The following is a 22,169-nucleotide window of genomic DNA, read 5'->3' as shown; positions in this document are numbered from 1 at the left end:
AAGAGGAAAAAATATATTTTATTAAAAACTTATACATATTTCAAATACTACTACTAATACTAATAATAATAATAAGAATTATATATATATATATATATATATATATATATATTTTAATGAACACTTTCAAAAATGTCTTTAGCTTTAGTACAACAATAACTCGGTTCACTGTGCATGACAGACCACACTCTTTAATTAATTTTTAATTAAAACAACTAATTATTTAAATGACTTCATAAAGACTACGAAATCAATATTTTAAGAATAAGAACTTCAGGACTGAAATTCTCATTTGATCTTTTCCTAAGCTCCATAAACAGCATATCACAGAAAAAAAAAAACGTTATCAGCAAACAAGAAATACATAACCGAAGTGATTTATTTGCCATCTAAAATGAAGATACAGAATGTGATCTCAGTGTTGCATTATGAGCTAATGCGAATCCTTATTTCAGAGGTCTAGGACAGGGACCAGCAGACAAAGAGCGAGTTTTAAGGGTCTATTTCAATTGGTTTTCTGGACAAGCAAATTGTCAGTCCACACAAACACAAAACTGCTGTGTGATGTGATACAATCACAGCCAATCTAAACCAATATATCTGATGTCAATATATATTCATAGTCAAGGAGGTTTGTAATATCTGGAGTAAGAAAGTATCTGGAGTAAGTAATCTAGCATTTTGTATTGTATTGTATTGAAACTGAAGTAGACTTTAACTCAAACCATGTGATCTCTGTCTCTGTCGTTTTTCATGATTGTTCTCACCAGACACTAATTACACTGACGAAGGCTAGAACCTCAAAACAGTGTTTCAGAATGGCTATAAATAATATTTTCTCTTTTTATCCTTTATATATGTATATAATGTGTATGTATATATAACTATTTTAATTAACACTTTTCTCTTTTTTTTTTTTCATAATTTCTTTGGCTTTAGTACGATAACAACTCGGTTCACTGTGCATGACAGACCACACAGATACATAGCAAAGTACCAGCTTAACTCTTTAATTAATTTTTAATTAAAACAACTACTTATTTAAGTGACTTCATAAAGACTACGAAATCAATCTTTTAAGAATAACAACTTCAGGACTGAAATTCTCATTTAATCTTTTTCCTAAGCTCCATAAACAGCATATCACAGACAATATGTAAAGTCTATATGTAAACTATATAAGACCAGCAGACAAAGAGCGAGTTTTAAGGGTCTATCTCAGTTCGCAAGAAACCATGAAAATAAAGCTAAAATAATGAAACTTAAAATAACTACAATCTACAAATGTGCATTTGCAGTAGCAGTGCAACAAAAGACGCATCTGTCTTTTAAACGATGTTCGACTTGTAAAATCCTGTATAGTATTCATAAAATGAACAAGGTCACAGCTGCTTAATGAATAAATATCTGTTCAATGTCTGTCAGCTTTCAGATGTCCCGACTAGAGGACTCAAAATCAAATAGGTAAACAGTATTAAGAAATCAGTGTTAAGAAGTCTTTGTTGAGGCTTCAGTTAGTTGGTTTTGTGTGTGAGAAACAATTTTATCTTAGTGATAAGAATTCAATTTCATCCCTGTTTTAAAAGCATTCAGGAGACTTTACAGGGATTAAAGTCTTGGAGTCTCCGCCTTGTCCGTCTTCGTGCCCGATTGACAGCCGTTCGAACGGCACACTCAAAAACCTGCTGCACGCCACGATTGCTCAGGGCCGAGCATTCCAGATATCCTTTGGCACGGATCTCTTGCGCCACCTGTTTGCCCTCCGAGGCCGTGGTGCAGTTGGCACGATACGGGCCCATCTCGCGATGGTCCGTCTGTGTGGCAACAACCAGCACAGGTACCTTCGGAAGAAATTCCCTCACTTCGGCGATCCATTTGTGCCGCAAATTGTTTAACGAATTTGGATTTGCTACCGAATAACATAGCAGAACCACATCTGCCTGCTGATAGGACATGGGGCGGATTTGGCGGAATGTATCATGTCCTGCTGTATCCCACAGTCCCAAGCTGATCTGGATTCCATCCATGAATACATCAACTCCAGTGTTTTCATAGACAGTGGGTCTGTAGCTGTCTGGGAACGTTTCAGAAGTAAACCGTACGAGAAGTGCAGTTTTGCCCACTGCACAGTCCCCAACCAGTACACATTTCACTGAGGTCTCCGTCAACCCGTTCATCCTTCTGTCTCTGGTGTTGAAGTTATTGTAAGGTGCGGTCTAATAGGTCCAAAAAAGTACGATAAAAATTCAGTGGTGTCCAACAGATGATGAAGTCATCATTGAAAATTACAAGTTTGCAGATCTATAAAGACCAAGAGTAGAAACCCCGCAATCACACAGCATTCTGAAGTCCTCCTCGCGCTCTTCGTCTTGCGACGTGGTGATTTATTCCTCTGCTCTGTAATCCAGTGAAAGTTTAGAAACTGAGCTCATTGTGTATCATTTGAGATCCTCAAGAAATAGAAATCCAGAAGTGAGAAGTCTTGCAGAAAGCTGTATCTCTCGTTCTCGTTTTACTCTCTCTCTCTGAATCCTGCATAATTCATAAAGAATAAAAAAGTAAACTATTATGCTATCACAAAACACCAAGAAATGTTGTACATACAATGAGATTTTTTTATATGTAATTTAAAATTTCATTTAAATCTAATTTAATTTGAAAGAAATACTTTACTCAAAAAAAACAAAACAAACACAAACACAAATTGAAATGTTCTCGCCCTCGTGTCGTTCCAAACCTATATGACTTACTTTCGTCTGTGGAACACAAAACTAATTATTTTGAAATATCTGTGTGTGTGTGTTTGTGTATGTGTTTTTTTTTTTGGTCCATACAATGACAGTCTCTGGGGCCTGATGTTGTTTGGACCACAACGTTAATCCTTTGCGTTCCGTAGAAGAAAGTTAGTCATACAGGTTAGGGTGAGAAAATGATGACTGAATTCTCATTTTTGTGTGAAATATCCTTCCGGAACTATCCAGAACTAAATCTTTAAAATACCAAAGAAACACTAAAACATAATGCAATGGACAATCACTCAATTTTTCACTTTTTCTCATTTTTTCTTAGTGAAATACAATACAATATCCGCTATTCCACAGAGCAGTGGAGAAAATACCTCTCATCACAGGGCCTGGGACAATGCTTCCCGTTTTACCCTTGTGATGACGGCCCTGCTATTGATTAAAGTACAATTCTTTGCTTTGAGTGTTCTTTAAAAAAAAACAAAAAAAACGTAGTTTAACAGAAATTTGAGAGCTTATTCATTTGTTTATTTAATAACTCTATTGGCTAACGCTGAAACATTTTTGACATGTTAAAACTGCTTTAAAGATTATTCTCGAAATGGCAATGGCTTGCACTTCCTAGGCCTCCATCTGGTAGTCACGAGAGGAAAGTACGCTGATGATTCAAACAACTGCTCCAATTAATACCACAAAAGTCCAAATGGTTTTAATATATACTCAGAAAACACTTTTCGATAAAAACACTTCTCTGGTATAAAAAAAAATAGATATTGGGAACATTGTCAGCCAGATCATTCTTGAGAAGTAGGCCTATAATCTGACCTGTATTAGCCTCTATGCTGAAGGTACATTTCTGTGCTAATACAGAAGATGCTGTATTATAAAATGGCTTTAATGAATCTAACAATTATATCTTCATCAGCAACAAAAGCATTTTGTTTTATAAAAGAAATACTGAGTACTGGAAAAATAATCTGAATTTAGAGGGTTACAATTCTTTCAGAGATTGAGCTTCCAACACACGCACACACACACAAAAAATAGTAAATCAAAAAGTATCAAACATTTAACCACTAAAGCCTTTCCTAACCATAAAAATTATTATGATTTTCCTTTTTTAAGGCGCAAAAATGTTCATTTAAAAAATGTCAATAAAATTGTTACTTTCAGTTTTTAACTGATTAAGAACACTATGCGTATACAGTTTGGACTGTAGCTCAATTTATTCAGAAATAAGTTTGTAGATAGAAAATATATTTATAGAAACATATATCCACTGAGATCACGGTTTTAAACTGAGGCACAGTTATTACAGAGTATATAAAAGACTCACCTCTTTTGAGCTCTTCAACCATGAGATTGACAGATGTATAAGATCAATTTAGCATCTGTTCGTTTGTTTTAATTTAATTAAACGACGACGAATGAGTTCACATCAGACCTGTCCGATTCTCCACATTTCTCAAAAGTTCAATTGTTAAACACAGGAAATTCAGGTACTCTTGAGCACAGAGAGATAATATATGCCTCAACAGACAGAGCAGATGTTGTATCCTCTTGTAGAGGGAAGTGAAATGCGAGGCTGGGCTCTTTTCTTTGTAAAATCGTACATCAAATCTCTTCTAAGCTTCCGCTGCGACTGTGACGTTCTCAGCACATCTACGGCGTTGAGTCTTGCTTCTGCAGTCAAGTAGGCCTACTCACTGTGCATGAAACGGTCTAATGCAGCAAGCAAAAGAAACAACCCTGATGAGATTGACTAGTTCTTTATGTTTGGTGTCCCAGAGACCTTAAATGGTGTCTGTATAAAAGTAACTTTAGCAATTTTGAAATCAATCTGTATTTCCTGTTAAAAGTAGCCTAATTTATCACAGAGTAGTCATGCGCATTTTATGCAATTCAAGTACGATAGTATTGTTTTGGACTTCAAATGTATGTTTTTGTAACTAAATGCCTGAAATAAGGTCTGTAACACAAGTTCAAGATATTTCCACATTTTATTCTACAACAAAACACATTAATAATACCCCCTTGTGATTTTTATAAAGCTTGGAACAAGGGACCCTTCTCAGGAGTTATCAGAAGTGGAAGTTGTCATAGTTTGATAAACTTATAGCTGTGAATGGGAGACGAATGCAAATATCATTTTTGTATTCCTATTTGCTCCAATAGCAAACAACGTTTCAAAAGAAGGGAAAATATATAGAGAGTGATTACAGCAGTCAGAAGAGAGAAATATTTCAAATTTGCTGTCACTTCCTCAGCTGTAGTATTAGAAACACCTCGCACCAGTGTTGTTCATCTGTATTTTTTGTAATTTCCTGCCAAGGTAATATAACAAAGTATAGCATTATAAATCCATATTTAAAAAAAAAAAAAAAAAAAAAAAAATGAAAAAACTTTACTAGATTTAATATGTTGATAACTGGAAATGCGTTATAGTCTGTGAAAAGCAAAAGGGTCCAGTGGCTAAATGGGTAAAACTAATCTACACACTAGACCACAGCAGCTATGTGTAGTCACACTCTAGCGAATTATACTAATTCAAACTTTCAGATAAATGTTTTTAAATAAATACTAAAAGAGTTGACGGAAGCTTAAAGAAAGCCACGCTGAAGTGGTATAGCTTATACCCTAATAAGACTTTTACTTCTGCTGATTGTATTTAGGCTTCATAAAAGCTGTGTTTTGTGAAGATTATTGTGATGAACATCATCAACTTTTGTTGGACACAGAGCTTATTTCTCCAGTAATCCTAATGTTTTTTTTTTTCCAAGGGAACCAGGGTGATGCTAACTTCAGGGTTGGCCAACAAAAATACATTACTGCAGCGCTCTAGTCCCAGGTTGTGTGTAAGAGTGTAAACAGCATCGCCCTCTTATGGAAAGGAAGTGCACTGCATTCACTTCAACAGCTGCCACTGTCATCATGGAGAAATCTGACCTTTACTAATTGAAACAAACGTCAGCAACTGAGCGTTCAACATGCTGAGTTATATTTTCCCCCACCAACGGTTTCTACAGATTAAAGGGGAAACGGAGAGAAAGAGAAACGAGGATGTAGAAGCTGTGTATGTTCAGCTGTGTTTGAGCTCCAAGCGCATGCTACGCTAAGCCCTAGAGCTGATTAAACCACATTTTCATTTCACCAAAAGAATCAAAACTTGTCAAGTCTTTATTCTTCTCTTCAGTTTTTTCCCCAACCATAATTTTTAATAAAAAAAATACAAAAAAATGTACATATAAAATCTTTTGAGGTTCAAAATATACAGTATCACAAAAATATTTTTTAGAACAATTTTCACACATAAGAATTGTGATTTGCATAGCAGCATTAAGATGTCTATAAAATATGTGTGGCATCAACTTAAACTGGAAATATAAAAAAACAAATCTGAGCTAAAACTTAAATACCAGCAATGCAAAGCGACATAAAATGTATGCGTCCAATATATCTGTCCAAGCTGCTCACAAACAAACTAAAATGCAAAGCTGATTGAGGATCAGCATTTATATTTCTAGAAACTCCATTAATATATTTCTATATACATCAACACTGAAGAGAATAAGCCATCCTGTGACATCCCCAAAACTCTAAACACAAACATCTTGAGTACCTAAATAATATAACCCTTTTCTTCTATATGGTCTGGGTAGGCAAAATGTGTGGCCATTATCTATTTAGGCAAAAGGCAATTTAAACTTATTACATAAAAATATAGTGATTAGGGATCAGTTGAACATTGATAGCCTCACAAAGTGAGCATCAGTAAACATTCAACAAAGTATTGAACTTTATACATATACTGCCATATACAGATCAATACAATATAAAACACTGTGTAAATATGTAGTACCCTGATATTTGTATGTCTTAGATAAACTCTTTCACAATTAAAGAAAGAAAATAGAGGTGAATGTAGTTAAACGACAAAAAGAACATTATAATTACTGGCACTATAATTCCCCAGAGAAGACGTTTTGAGTTAAGGCAGTGGAAAGACAGAAATCTAAAAGTAAATGCTTCATTGTAGCAACTCTTTCAATGAAGTGTGACCAGCACCAATCCGGTCTTAGGCTCAGTATAGCTGTAAGAAAGACAGAAAAAAAAAGATGGGAAAAAAAAAAAAAAACATAAAATGTACACGTATTGACAACTGGTTCTACAATCTACATGTCAAAATATGCCAAATTAGGTACCTAGTATGCTTCAATAAAGCTTCTGGCTTTTTACTATTCAGATTACATATAGTATATACATTGGTTTTTAACTTAATTATAATATATATATATATATATATATATATATTCTGAACTCTTAAAGGGTGAAAATCAAGCTTTTAATGTTGTTTATATGTCTATGTGGTTGTTTTTAATATGTTTTAAGACAAACCATGGGCATATTCATGTCAACACCATTGCTGAGTATTTTCTCCTTAAAACTGCAGCGAACCAAAGACAGTTTAAAAACCGTGGTTTGACTGGTGTTTATGACGTCACAAACTACCTTGTACCAATCACGTCAAGGTGTGATCATCAACGAGTGGATCTCTGAGCTGGTGTGAGTGAGTGGAGGCGGGGCTCATTTGCATATTCATAGAACCACATACTAAATGAGGCAAGGGTGTAGCGTTACATTCAAGCTTTTTAAAGCATGAAGATTGTTTTTCATGGAAATACTTTTAAATATGTCTTTATCAAAGATAAAATGATTGACTACAGGGGGACTTTAATTGGTAGGACATGGAATTTGTTTACACTAAAAGACGTTTCACAGAATGACAGTTGCATATCAATCAATGTACCATTCAGAAAGACACATTGCAAGAGCACAGGATTCAGTTAGTATACCTGTAGTGTTGGTTTTTGAGGTAGTCTAGCACAGCAGGCCTGATGCGTGGCACTCCGCCTTGGCTGTGATTGCCTCTTCCTGTGATGATTGACAGCTGAGGCCGACACAAACCCTGACGGCATTCTACAAAAGACACATACATTAAAGATAATGCAGACTCTGGAGTCTATACAATCCATCTGCAGTCTACATTTGAAAAACTGTTCTTTTTAGAAATTATGTATGTATGTTTGTGGTTCACGTACCTAAATTCTTTTCAGTGAGCACCTGACTTAGATGATAAAGGGCCTCATCCACATGTAGTCCATGAAGATCTAGAATATTCTGAGGCAGGAGTGAAGCGTTCACTCGCTGAAATATCTGCATGGCTGCTCGGTGGTTCGCTTCATGCATCTTCTCTCCATGCATGTGACCCTAAAACATTTACACAAATGCATAGAAACTTAGTAAGAGTTCTCATCTAAGAACAGCAGTGCACTCTGCATGCATTGTTTAAAAAGGGGTCAGTAAGTGTTTAAGTTTAAAACTAATTTTAGTTTAAATAAGATGTGATGCAAAAGACAAAAATTATTTTAATAATTTTACATTATTCAAACTACTTAAATATTTCCATATATAAAACTTTTGGCAAGAAACTTAAATATATTGTTTCTATATCTATAATCACCATGTTTAAATCAACAGTTTTGTATTTCGCCAACTTCTCATCATAGTACATCAAGTACAGGTAAATCACAGCATTACAAATATTGATTTCAAGCAAAATCAGGAAAAAAGACAAAGGTACAACACCTTTGTCTTTTTTCCTGATTTTGCTTGAAATCAATATTTGTAATGCTGTGATTTACCTTGCATGCTGGTTGATTTGGTTCACGGCTTAGAACTCATAAATGAAGACTTTTTAAAAAATCCCTATGGGAAAAATGAATGGGCCAAAAAAAGTGCTCTGTTGGACCCATCCACCAGGAATATCTCATTGAAAATCCTTCTTCCTTGTATATTCAATATATAAAATGTTATTATTGGTGTCATTGTGCACAGCAGTTCAGTGTTTAATGTGGACAGACACATAGCTTGTCCTCAGAAATGATGCTTCGCACCTCAGGGCACGGTTAAAAACAAACTTGGGCCCAATCTTGCACCAAGCGCAATTGACTTTGTACACCGACGCATGTATCATTCCTATTTTGCACCCGACGCACAGCGGAATTTTCCCTCGACAGACGCACGTCAGTAAATTAGGGAATGAACTTGCGCTCCCGGAGGCGGTTCAGCAAAAAGAGGAGGCGTGTTCCGGAGCAAACGTTCCCTGGTGATATTTTGCAGTTCCAGAAAACAATTCCGCCACAGACCAAGAAAAACCTAGTCTAAAGTCAGTGGCGCGTTATTCAGATGCTATTTTAAGGGCGCATGCTTGGCCATGATGTAGCGTGTGCACAACGCTTTTACACTATGCTTCTCTCATCTACACAGACGCAGCAGTTCCCATTTTTGCAAACCATACATAATTACAAGGAAAAATATTCCACACGAGGGAAATCATTGTGGTGTCCATGAAGATGTGAAAAAATAGGCATAAATTTAGCTTACACATTTACCCAAATTATTATACACCTGTTTAACTGAAGCTAATTTGGGTGGGTTTCTCCCATCCCCATACAATGTCACTTCTCTGTCTTTTACGGCCCTGGCGAGAACGTCGGTCTCCTCGGCTGTGAACCGCTCCTGGCGTGCGGCTGCAAATCCGCCATTATAATAGCAATCCGCCATGGAACGAGCATGCCTGCTTTTAAAGGGAATGTGAGATGACGCTCTGATTGGTTTATTTCACGTTACGCCCAAACCACACCTATGAGTGATGTAGCTACTTCAGACCAACCCATTTTAGATTTGTGTCGGGCACAAGAGTCATTTAGCCGAGATCCGCCCACAAAGTTACTAACGTTTCGCGTTTGAAACAGTTAGTTTCAGATCGTTAAAATAGAGCATTTTTCTCAAAACTGCTGTTGTTTTTACATCAGTTTTTCAGCACACATCATAATGTTCATCTCTTTAACCTGTTGTGCGTAGAAACTAGCCACGTCCTTGCGTCCTTGTCGATGGGCTTCAGCAGCCTTGTTAAAACACTCTATCTGCTGACGTCTCTGCAGTGTCGCCTCTGTGCGAAAGTCCTCATATTCCGGATCCTCCGAATCCTGGAATTGAACTGCTTCCACCTCCCCATCTCTCGGTTTCCATCTCTGATTTAGTGAGGCAAAAAGTGTCAACAATCAACTCAAGGTTTTTGTTTAATTTCAGTATGCCATATGGTCACATGTAGAGTGCTCACCCGCTCTTTGCTCGATGCTCTATGCGTGCCACTGCGCTGAGGGGCAAGTTCAGGAGCCACTACATTTTTGACTGGTCCGTCATCCAATAGAGCATGCAAAAACTGTTCAGTCTGCTCCAGAGAGTAACTACACAAACACAAACAAATGGTCGAGAGACATTTCCTTTTAAGTTATGTCTGCTTTCTTAATAATTGTTACTAGTAGAACTGTGCACAATTCTTCAGTGCATATTGTTATAAAGAAAAAACAATCAATCTTTTAAAAGTAACACTTCAAATTAACTTTCATTACGAAATCATTAACATACATTATATACTTAACAGATCATTATTTTATGTAAATTGAATGCTTACAAATGTCATTAAACTTTCAATTCATATGATCATGTACCATTCTGCATTTTTTCAGAGTGAATGAATATTCAGTTTCACTCTTAATCGCATCACATTATAATCATTAAATGCATTGTAAATGTCATGTTCCAATCATTAAATAGTCAATTTGAGCAGTTTTTATCTAAAGCAACTTATTAGAGGCACAGGGTTATAGGGGTTCTCACAGAGATGGCTAATGTCTTGCTACCAACTGGGTTTCTCAATTGCCGATTCCAACACCGTTCTCTAGAAACCACAGTGGCCGATGGCTGACATATTGCTGATATATACCAAAGACTTTAGATATACAAAGACTCGTATTACTTTGAATGGGAAAAAGTGCAACATGCAATATGGCGGAATAAGTCCCGCTTTCTAAGAAAAAGTCACTATGTCACTGCAATTGCCGTTAGAAGCTCCGGTTGCTATAAAAACAGTCAGTGTTCCAAGACGCTCTTAGGACTGCACATGCACAATGGCTAGCCCGGCCTTGAACGTTTCGAAACCAAATTTATTTATTTGGTGTTTCCCCATTCAAAGAGTAATGGGCCTTTCACACAGGACGCGGTATGCGCGGGGCTGGCCGCTGGGTTCAGCGTTGCCCTTCAGATACAACGTGATTTGCGCTGCGCTATGACGTAGGCGGAGTTTTAAAAACTTATATGGGGACACATTAAAAAACTGTTTACACACATTGCCTACCTACAAGTTACCTGACTGTTAAAACACAACTATTTTTAATGTAAATCTGTCTGTCTATGAGACGATCATCCATTTTGATTTCCGTGCTTGTTTGGATCCCCTGATTCTATTGGCCGCGCTGGTAATCGTCACAGAGCGCAGCGGCAAAAGTTTAACTATTTTGAACTTTGACCGCGGCGTGCGCGTGAGCACGCCAATGATGCGCACCGCTGCACTTGCGCTTTGATCGACGCAGCAACAAAACGTCCTTGCGCGGCGCAAGCCATTGAGATGAATGGGTTTTATAGCGCAGCGCCGCGCATACCGCGTCCTGTGTGAAAGGCCCATTAGGAGCTGAAATAGCTGCCTAAGAGGCATTTCAACGATGGCTACTGAGTGAAATGACTTGCCTGAAAGGGACTTTTTTTTTTTATATACTCAAAATTAAATGACAGAAAATTTTATGTGAACCGACACAAGTGGGAGTTAAAAAAATTTATAATATAGGCCAATATATATGTATATGTATATATATAGTAGTCATTTGAAGTGGATCAAAACCTTTCATTAAAATTTATACATGAATTTTGAACAATACCCATTTTTGTCTTAGGACAACTTTGATCCACTTAAAATGTTGACTACTACATGCTGTACTACTGTATGTCACTATGTATCATATTCTCACTTGTGATCTCTGAAGATATCCCTGAGGAAATGTCGGTCTATGGTGGGGAACGTGGAAAACAGCTGGTTTTCCTTCAGCTTGGCTGCACCATCTTTCTTATCCAGGTCCCTCAAACTTGACCTGGACTAAAACCCAAACATAGGTCATTTTCACTACTTACTTTTCAGTTCTAGGCAGTGATTGAATGTGAGTACCTATGTGTGACTCTTACCTTCTCCATGCTGTCTTGCATGACCTGCTCTTCAATCATGATGTCCCTCAGTGAGACAGGAACAGAGGATACAGTCCAGTGATCCATAAAAGGAATTTCTTCACGCAAACCAAATTGGTCCCTGAGCCTGGTTTTGCCTCCCTGCGATTCACCCCATTGGGCAGGAACTTCGTTACCATGAATACAGTAAGATTGATAGAATAGAGAAGAGGAGCAACAGAGAAAAATTATTTCCAGTTTGGAGAAGTTTCCCCAAATTGGGTACAATTTGGTGTCTCATTTCATTTTTTAAAATCATTAGAGACACAAATCAATCCCTTATTTTTTGTTGTGAGAACTATTAGATGTTAGATAAACTATTATTAACATAAAATGAACACAGCAAAGTCTTCCAATTTGGATTTTCCCACCTTAATGGTTTCCAAAAAAATAAAAAAACAATGTAAAAATGTTTGACATAATCAGTTGTAGTAAAGCTGTATTTTTATCTATTAACACATTTTTATTTACAAAAGCATAATTAGTTATTTCCCTAATTTTGTGCACTATAGTGTCTGCACCATGGAGGGACCTCTTCTGTCACTTTCACATTTCATTATATTTATATTATACCAATTTTGTCTATGTCATTTTGATGGTAATTTAATGTGTATTAGTAGAAAACAAAATCACTGTTTTAAACTATATATAATAAACAACATTTAATTTGACCTCCTGAGGTTGACAGTATACAGTATATAGGCAGACCAAGCACTGAAAGTATATGATAAGCAAAGAATCAAAATTATGGCCAATCATACCATACCAATCATATTTGATGTCTGAAACAGCTATGAGGGCAAAATTGTGGACCTTTTAAATTTCACTCTGGGTGTGAATGCCCAGATCACAGTTGGATTGGAAGATTAAAATGGTACAGATGTAATTTATCTCTTAATGTTTTATTGTATTACTACTGGTTAGGACATGCTGCACATTTACATTCACTTTGTGTTTGTGTACTGTGAGAATAAGCTGTCTCACTCTTGTGCATTAGCTGATAGGACAGAGCTGCCTGCCTGTGCTTCTCCTGCCAAAGACAACAGACACCGGGTAAGTTTTACATTAAGATTCAGAATCAGTCACATTTTTTAAAAATTGTTGTTTGTTTTGTAGGTTCATATCCAAAAACTGTTTAAGATCAAAAGATAAGATCAAAAGATATGAACTCACTTGAATGGTCTCTTTCCATTTCTGGTGCAGAAGTCTGGCCAAGTTCAGGTCTATTTGCACTGCACAGTCATCTGATGAAAACGCACCTGCAGCCATATGGAGTTCAAAGAGATTTTAAAACACTTTAATGAGTGTGAATTGAGGGTTGTTGTGTGTTTACTTCTTGAAAGTGATAGCTTTTCATAGTAAAAACTAGAATCACAGTTATTTTAAACCATTTACACAACTTTTTAATGGGCTTTTGCCCTTATGGAACAATAGTTAAGTGTGCTGGTTCTCAACTGGTTATGGTGACAGTTCTATTCAGATAGGTTTGTGAAAAACCAGGGAACCAGGGTCAGGAAAAAACAATTCTTAATGAAAATAATAAAATACAACTAACCATATGAGAGCAATATACAACACACTTATGAGAGCAAAATAAACGGGCATTAACTTTTAAAAGAGAAAACACTTCTCAATATATTTAGCTGTTGTCATTTAAAAGCCATGGGTCCTGCCATATTTTGTGGTAAATTCATGTTACTTGGTAGAAGCTAGCAAAATTGGACAAATTCCAACATGGGTAGGTCATGTGCCATGCCGCAATCTTCAAAAACCATTTAAAAATAAATAAATAAATAGACCCACACAACATTAACTACAAGTTAGGGGTTTGTTATTGTGTTGGGACACCACTTGAGATCACTGGATTCATTGAGTAATCCACTGAATGAATAACAGAATTATTTATTTGACATATTGATTAGATGTTTGATTACCTGGACTGACCCCAACAGGTCCAAAAAGCTCAGTGAGCTGCAATGCAAGTTCAGTTGGAAGTTTAAGCTCCAGGGTTTGTATGTCCAGTGAACTTGGCTCTCTTCTTCCCTGTCCAGTTTTCTTTTTCTCATTTTCTAGTTCCTTCCTCTTCTCTTCGCGCTCCATTTCGACAACCTGATACAGTATTGACTGTGTTATGGCATTTACCTCTTCTGTTGTCTCATCATACTCCTTTAATTTCTCTCCTCCCACCTCTTCACTCCATTCCTTCAATGCTCCCTCCAGGCATTGGACAACTTGCTCACTTTGTGTCAATAATATCTCTTGCTGCCCTGGACCTTGCGGGCAAGTTTGGTCTGGCTGTTGTTCATTAGCTGCTGGAACCTCCAGTTGTACTTTAGTGTCTTCTGTTGGCTGCTTTAATGATCCAAAGGAAGGTTCAGGCTCACATTTCTCCTTTGTCATGCTGGCTTCATTGGATCCTTCAGCATCAATTTGTGAAGTTTGACCCGGGTTCCAATCATCATCAGCTTGGCTAACGTCACTAAGGTTAGTTTCTTGGGACTTGGGACTGATGCTACCTGCTGAACTTTTGCTGGAGTCATCAGAGCACACAGCTCTAGCCTGGTCACTTTCTGAGCCCATCATGGTTTCTGACGGTTCTATAGATTGCTCGCATGACCCTTTCTCAGGAACCAAAGACCCAAAAATAACTTTGTCATCCTCATCATCTTTATACAGCTGTTCTCCAGAATCTAACAACAAGTTAGTTGTCCACTCCATATCTTGATGGCACTTCTCATAAAGGTCCTCCAGAATATCGACGGAGACACGTCTGAAATGGCGCCTCAGAATCTCAAGGTTTTGTTGTTTAGAGTGGGATCCTCTAAAGTCATTCTCTTCCACCTGAGAACCTTTCTCATGGACCACACGGTACGGAACTCTCTGCTGGCAGGCAGACTCCTCTTCATTTATTTTTGGGGTGAAACGCAAAGAGTTTCCCTCCAAAACAAACATGCTACTACTAGATAAGTCCAAATCTAATTCAGAACATTTCAGCTGGTCCATTCTCCAAAGCAAAGCAAAGTCCTGAGGGTTTGTTTGGGCTGAGGCACTGGCACATGGCACCATGGGCAATGAAGTTGTTTCCCCCGTAGGTGGAAGATCAGAGGGCAGATGAGAAATAACTGGAGATTGTGAGCAGGGTGACGAAGGGCTTTGATTGGTGAAGGTAAGTGCCAGTTTACAAGATTTCCCCACTCTTCGGCTAAGTCCTCTCCGTCTCTCTAGACTGCTCTCTGAGTCTACGGCAACCTTTGAACACAGAGTTTCTTGGGCATTTGGGCTCATTCTACATTTCTCCTCTGAGGCTACATTGTCCTCCTGCTCAACCTCTTCCTGTGTGCTCTTCTCAGCAGACACTTGACTAGACTGCTCAATCGTGTCTGCTCTCTGTTTTGATGTACTTGGAGAATCAGAGTAATTCTTTCTTGGGTCAGTGCACTCAGAAAACATCCTTCCCAGCACACAGTCAGGGAGTTCAGGGCAAATCACAGTCTCTGGGTTCAAGTTACCCTGTTTTCCACCAAAGGAAGGGGAATGCAGAGTAGACAGTTTGCTTCGAGTTGGATCTTGGTAAAAACTTGGAGAGTTTCTTCCACCCTGCAGTAAATCTACAAGTTTTTGAAATTCAACTGCATTTTGCTTGTCAGGATCAGAATGTTTCTCTTCATCAGAAGAAGTGTTATCTTTGTATTCAACAACACTGGATTCCAAAACAGTGTTCTGAACAGTTTTATTCCTTAAATTCTGATGTCTTCTTTGACGTTGACCTTGAGATTCCAGTGGCCAGTCCCCCACAAAATCCAACAGCTCTGGCCTCTCTACTTTGTCCTCAGGAAGAGGCTCACCTTCATATCCCTCCTCCTTATCTTGCCCTGTTGAGTCAACACTGGGGTCAAAGTTCATAGGTTCACTTGTTCCAAGGCCATTTCTACAATTCACTCTGTCCCTTCTCACACGCTGAGCAATGGACTCTGAAAATGCCACAGGCAGCTCTGAAAACTTCTTGTGTGCTGACTCAACTAATTCTTCAGTTTTCCCACAACTCAAATTTCCCATGTTTTTTTCTGTGTCCAGAAGATCTAGCTCCAAGTCCAAAGCTTCAGCATCAATCAGATCAGACTGAGGTGTTCCAGACCCATCCAGAATGTTCTCATGCAAAATCACAGACTCCTTGGAACTGTACGAGACTATTTCACCTTCTTCCTCACCTGCAGAAAAGGTACTGCAAGTCTGCCTAACAGAGGACACATCGGGCAGAGATGAAGAAAGATGTGTGTTCAGTTTGCTCAAACCAGAGTCACCAACAAGATCAGGATGACTGAGGCCAGCGGGTAAAGATTGCCTGAAGGAAATGAGAGAAATACATATTGTAGTTTAAATACATAGATGTGCATGACATATAAATACATAGTTATTTATAGCTTTACAAAACCGCTCTTTTCATAGTCACTGACAGGTAACTAGATACTAACTCTCAAATAGTCCTGTACAGTTGGAGACAATCACTATCTGCAGCTGTGTGAACATGGCCCATGGCTTTATTTCAAATTTGTAAATACTCAGTAACATGAACATAATGCATATACTCACTGTGTTTGCTCAGTCTCTGTTTGGGCCAGTTCCACAACATTTGGCACTGGTACTGGTCTTTGTGAATTCATGATGCTCTGGACAGAGACAAATCGGTCATAACGTTCTAATATGCGCCGGATCTTCTCCTTTGTTACTTGGTGCCTTGTGCGCCTTCACAGAGAGGATGAATAGAGAGAAAGGTGGCAAACACTTGTGATTGTGTCGTTAAAGCAATGGATCACATGTGTGATTGTACTTTGTTTATTTAAGACTACCTACAAAACCAGTGTAAAGAGAACTGTAAATAAATTAGTTGTATGGATTTTGTTTAATGTGTCGAGAAAGTGGTTATTTCTTGTTTGTGGTTATGTTTAACATACTTCTCCAGCTCTCTAGGTTTGGTTTTCCACCAGGTATCTGGTTCACGAAACAGCACCTTATACCCATGTTTCAGTGCCTAGAAGAAGGAAAACAAAGCCCTACAATCAGCATAATATACCTGTGTGAATCTGTTTGTGGTTCATGTTTTTGCACACTGTAACATTCTAAAGTTAAACCAATAAATAAATAAGATCTATAATAATATATACTTGTGTTGCATGATACAAACTTTCAACGTGTCAAATTTAATCTGGTATATCCACAGAACATTTTAACAATATGTTTAACAAAAAACAATATGTTCATTGTCTGATACTGAACATTAATAACTTATTTCATACTACGTGTTTCAAAATAAATTGCTCACCATGGCAACGTATGGTTTCATCTCCCAACATTGCATATTGGTGTTGTCTATTATGATGGGTGACTGGCCTTTTTCAAAAGCATCTTTTGCTGAAATGTTGATCACCACAAAGACATTGCAGAAAGATTATATAAAGATTAAAGGTGAAGTGTGTCATTTTATGTGGCATCAGTGACACCAAGCAGAATTGCGAAAATAATGACCGCTTTCAGAACTGTTTCCCAAACAATTCAACTGTCTGCCATTTATCAGCCAAACAGGTAAGGCCCCAATATACTTACTACAAAGTAAATCTTTTTAATTCTCTGCTTAGGGGTAAAAAGTAGTTTGAAAGTAGTTTGAAAGTAGTTTGAAATGCCTTTGCAGTAGTAAACGGCTAGCAACCACCCTGACCCGACCCAGGCTAACCTGGAGCAATGTTTAAATAAATATGTGCTGTACTCTTACTTCTCCATAAATAAATAAGTGTTTATAATAAATAAACACACAACAAAAATGACAGTGGTGCAGTTAAGAAATAATCTGGCTTTACAGTTTTGAACATGAAAAAATGGTGTCAGTATCACTTTCTTTCAATTAGAAGTTAAGCTTCAATTTCTACTATAAAGCAGCTCTTTAGAGTGTTCATGTTTTTAATCATGTCTGACCGCGACGGACTGAACAGAAGAATCTAAGAAGATTTTTACAAAGAAGGCGGAGCCGCAAAACGCACCAACCTATTACATAATTGCCACGGAGCAATGGTAGTTTAAAGGTGTTTGCAAGACGGAGCAAAAGTTTCCAGAAAGTTTGCTTTGGCAAGCTATATCGAACTACCGAAACGAATTCCAAATTAACTTTTTGGACTGATTTTGTTCTAAATGATGTCTCACCGTTTCAATTTCGATTAAAGTATATTGGGGTCTGTTTTCCCACACCAAACTCATGCATGAATTGGTTGCGCCAATGTTGCTATGTCAGTCTCTCAAAAAAATCGAGCAATGTTTTGACAGCGCCATGGAGTTGGAAAGTTGACCATTTTCATGGAAATTGGCATACAAATGGCGTACTTATAGGTGTTTCAGCATATTAAGCTGGAATATGTAATCACTTTTGAAAAAGATTTCAACAAATGTGCACACATCACCTTTAAGGTCATACTGTCTAGTCAATGGGTAGCCAATAATAAATAAATGGAAATAATTTAATGTACACACCTGTGCTTTGGCTTGAGCAAACAGACCTGTAATACTCACCTCTCTGGTGATTCCACTCATGGGCCTCCCCTAGTAAATTTGGTTCAAATTGGTACTGCCCATTTTGAACGAAATACTCATCAGTGCTCAATACAACTCCTCCAGGATTTTGTGCCACCATAGCACTGGACAGCAAGGAGAGAAAAAAACGTTATACCTTATACAAAACTAAATACTTTCTCTATAAACATACTCTAAACAGCAAAGTGGTCACTATAATTCTGTTGAGCATGGTTATCTGCCAGTGTTGTTAATCTCAAAACAAAAGCTAATTACAGGCAATATATGTGCTGGTATTCGGCAGTATGGTATACTTTGATAATTATCATGCAAAATTGCTTTCACGGTCCGGATGCATACTAAAAAGAGCTTTTGCCATTCTGCTCCACGGGAGGTTCAAATATTTAGGCCTATTTAATTTTTGCCATAATTTTTGTATTTATTTAAATATTTATTTAGATTTTTAAATGCTCTTCTCAAACTTGTTTTCTATGTGATATTTTCATTAAAAGTCTAAATTGATGTAAAAAAAAAAAAAAAAAGCAACCTGTTTTACAATGCAAAACAATACAGTGACAAAATCATATACCATGAAAAAAGCTTTAACAATTAGCGCAAAAAGAACATTTGATACCACTACATGGCAAATTTCCTACCCATGAAGCATTACCAAAGCACAATCTATGTAATTCTGTTAGCACCATCTAAATAAATCCTAACTCCATTCCCAAGAGAAGTTATTATAACTTCCCCCTAAGGAAAACTATTCTCTTTTAAGGGAGTGTTGTACATCATGAACTGCTCTCATGGACTACGTTGTTTAACGAAAAAGAAAAGAACATTATATGCCAACTTATGTTTAACGAAAAAGAAAAGAACATTATATGCCAACTTAAAACTCCAAAAAAAAAGAAGAGATTTCCTTTGTGTTATTCCACATGCTTTCAATAAAATGACAGCTATGAGTCTCCTTGCTTACTTTGCAAGGGTGGTTTTGCCTGATCCAGGAGCCCCTCTAAGTAACACCAACACCTGCCCTTCCAATCTGAGTCTGTTCCAAGTGGGCAGAGTCCATGACTTTGGTACAGTTGCAGAAGGCTTCAGAGGTGCTTGTCTGATAGGTCCACGAGCCAACCACTGAGCAGCAGGAAGGGGGTTAGTGCTCCAACGGGTGGGGTTAGGAATGACAGGTGTAATGAAGGACGGCCCCACAGCGCGTGGACGAAACTCAGCAGCATGAGTGTTCCAGAACATGGCAGGTGTGCTGAGTGCTTCTCGATGCTGCATTGCCGCTTTGTGGTTGAAGAGTTGGTCAGGTCTACGGTAAACCTGAAAGGCAGAGGGCCGGGGTTCAGTAGAGCTGGCCTCCACTGTTAGGTGACTGAAGTCAAGAGATATGGTTTTCGTCTCTGGGATATGGACCCCACCGAAACTCAATTCACTCACGGGCGAACTACCGCCACGGGCCTCACTGAGCCCGGGGTCAGAGAAAGAGGCCTGATCATCCCGCTCTGATCTTGTTTGAGGAGCTGGAAGCTGAGTCTGGGATGTAAGAGGCAGTGAGGGGTGAGGGATTGATTGAGAAGGAGGGGGTAGAGAAGAGAGAGGTACGGAGGGCATTACAGGATGGGAGCTAGCTTGTGTCTGCTGTGACGTCAAAGTCTGAAGTTCCTGATCTATAAGAGCATCAAACTCTTCTGTCAGGTGTGTTTCACCAGGAATGAGCTCCGGCTGAGATGCAGGCTGGTTTGAAAAGGCAAAGCTCTCTGCCGTTCCACTGAGGAGGTCTGTCTGAGTGATGTTAGTACCCAGGAGAGCAGCAGCCTGCTCAAACCCTGAGACAGGCGGAGGGGGTGGGACTATGCCCTCAGCAGCATCTGACAGCTCCAAAAGCGAATCCATCGCATTGTCCACTAATGCAGAGATTAAGAAGAAAGAAAATGTATATTTAAAAAAATATGTATCCAAAATACATATGCATATTACTGCATTTAAGAAAAAAGTAACATATTTCTGCATTTAAGAAAAAACAAAAGTTAAAAGTAGTGCCTAATCTAGCTAAAATGCAACATACACCACCGGTCCAAAGTTGATTAAGATTTGGTTTAATGTTTTTGAAAGACGTCTCTCATAAATCACCAAGGCTACATTTATTTGTTCAAAAATACAGCAAAAACAACAATACTTTGAAACACAGTCTTTATGATCCTGTCACATGATCCTCAGAAATAAGTCTAATATGCTGATTTGGTGATCAAGAAAAATGTCTTATTGTTGTCAATGTTGAAAACAATTCTTGCTGCTTAATATTTTTGTGGAAATCGTGAGACCCCCAGACTTAAAGGTAGGAGTTAAAGAAATAGTATATATATATATTTTTATTTGGCAAGGATACACTGAATTAATTATGACAAAAAAGATGTTTATAATGTTACAAAAGATTTCTATTAATTTATTAATCAAAGTATCCTGAAAAAAAAGTAACACAAGTCTCCATAAAAAAATTAGGAAGCAAAAACTCTCTACAACATTGATAACCATTATTAATAAATGGGCTCCAATAATAATTAATAATAACTGAGCCCCAAATCAGCATATTAGAATGATTTCGAAGAATGATGTGACTGAAGACTGGAGTAATAGGCGCTGAAATTTCAGCTTTGCCATTACAGGAATAAATGACATCTTAAAACATTAAAATTGAAAACAGTTATTTTAGATTTAAATTTTATTGTAATAATATTTCACAATGTTAGGGTTGACAATATTTTTATCAAATAAATGTAGCCTTGTTGAGCATAAGATAAACTTTTGACCAGTAGTGTATGTCATATAATTTAAGAATCATACAGGGCTTCATGACAATGTCAACTTGAAGCATAGTTTAATACAATAATATCAAATAAAAATATATAGAAAATATATGAAGGTGAAGTTGGTAGCTTTCTAGGTGGTCTAAAATAGTCATTAGGCGGTCCAAGTTTATTTTTAGCCAGCAGCAACAAACCTGCTCCCAGTTGGTGGTCATACCAGGTTAAGGTGATCGAGCTGGCTTTGAAACATGGTTGTTGGTCAGCCAGATAATGACCAGCTTACACCAAGTGAAGATCAGCCAGAAACCAGAAACCAGCCACCCAGTTCCAGCGGTAACAATCCTAAGTTACCATTTTAAGATGGAAAGAGTAGCACAACACAACCTTACCTTTAAAATCTGCCTCTGAGAGTACCATGTAAATTACTTCAGGATCCAAATGTGAAAACATCTCCTGCATGCTCTGGATGATTTCATCTCGTCTTTGAGATTCCAACTGACCACTCCTGAACTGTGTGGACCCAAAGTTGTTATACACTGAGTCCGCCCGGGTCACAAAAGATCCATTTGCTCCGTGTGCTCGAATCTCGGAACCGCTCCCGTACTCGGCCGCCTGCATCGGGCCACGGGAGGGACTCAGTCCGTTTTTCTTTTTCTTTGGCATGCTGTTGTTTTGCCCCTTTTACAAGACACCGACGACAAATCCACTGTTTACAAGTTTTTCTAGAGGAAGGAAAGTAAAAGAAAACCAGACGACCAACTCTCCACGGAGAAGCAAAAATACTGCAGCGCCTCTAGTGGATGGAAACAGCATGACATCAACTTTTGACCTATTGAGTGAGAGTAAAATAGGCAAGAAAAAATTACATTAAAGAATCTTA

General features: G+C 37.8%; 2 protein-coding genes across 2 annotated transcripts; both read right to left on the bottom strand.

Annotated features, from left to right (window-relative positions):
* Nucleotides 1-1,477: 1,477 nt before the first annotated feature.
* On the bottom strand, nucleotides 1,478-2,285 carry rhoh (ras homolog family member H). The gene has a single exon (XM_081360993.1). The coding sequence runs from the start codon at nucleotides 2,175-2,177 to the stop codon at nucleotides 1,590-1,592; it is 588 nt and encodes a 195-aa protein (XP_081217119.1). The 5' UTR covers nucleotides 2,178-2,285; the 3' UTR covers nucleotides 1,478-1,589.
* A 3,606-nt stretch (nucleotides 2,286-5,891) lies between these two features.
* Nucleotides 5,892-22,089, bottom strand: n4bp2 (NEDD4 binding protein 2). Its single transcript, XM_081360992.1, has 16 exons — nucleotides 21,679-22,089; nucleotides 19,456-20,389; nucleotides 18,477-18,601; nucleotides 17,242-17,330; nucleotides 16,874-16,950; nucleotides 16,512-16,664; nucleotides 13,856-16,263; nucleotides 13,095-13,180; nucleotides 12,906-12,951; nucleotides 11,883-12,049; nucleotides 11,672-11,796; nucleotides 9,928-10,054; nucleotides 9,656-9,838; nucleotides 7,844-8,012; nucleotides 7,598-7,721; nucleotides 5,892-6,834 (listed from the first exon to the last, which is right to left on the bottom strand). Exons 1-16 carry the CDS (start codon nucleotides 21,950-21,952, stop codon nucleotides 6,789-6,791), a joined length of 5,133 nt encoding a protein of 1,710 aa, XP_081217118.1. The 5' UTR covers nucleotides 21,953-22,089; the 3' UTR covers nucleotides 5,892-6,788.
* Nucleotides 22,090-22,169: the final 80 nt, after the last annotated feature.

This window comes from Scardinius erythrophthalmus, assembly GCF_964197995.2.
Source record: "Scardinius erythrophthalmus genome assembly, chromosome: 3".
Classification (NCBI taxonomy): Eukaryota; Metazoa; Chordata; class Actinopteri; order Cypriniformes; family Leuciscidae; genus Scardinius; species Scardinius erythrophthalmus.
The sequence above is the reverse complement of the archived record's forward strand: the minus strand, read 5'-3'. Positions and strand labels throughout refer to the sequence as shown.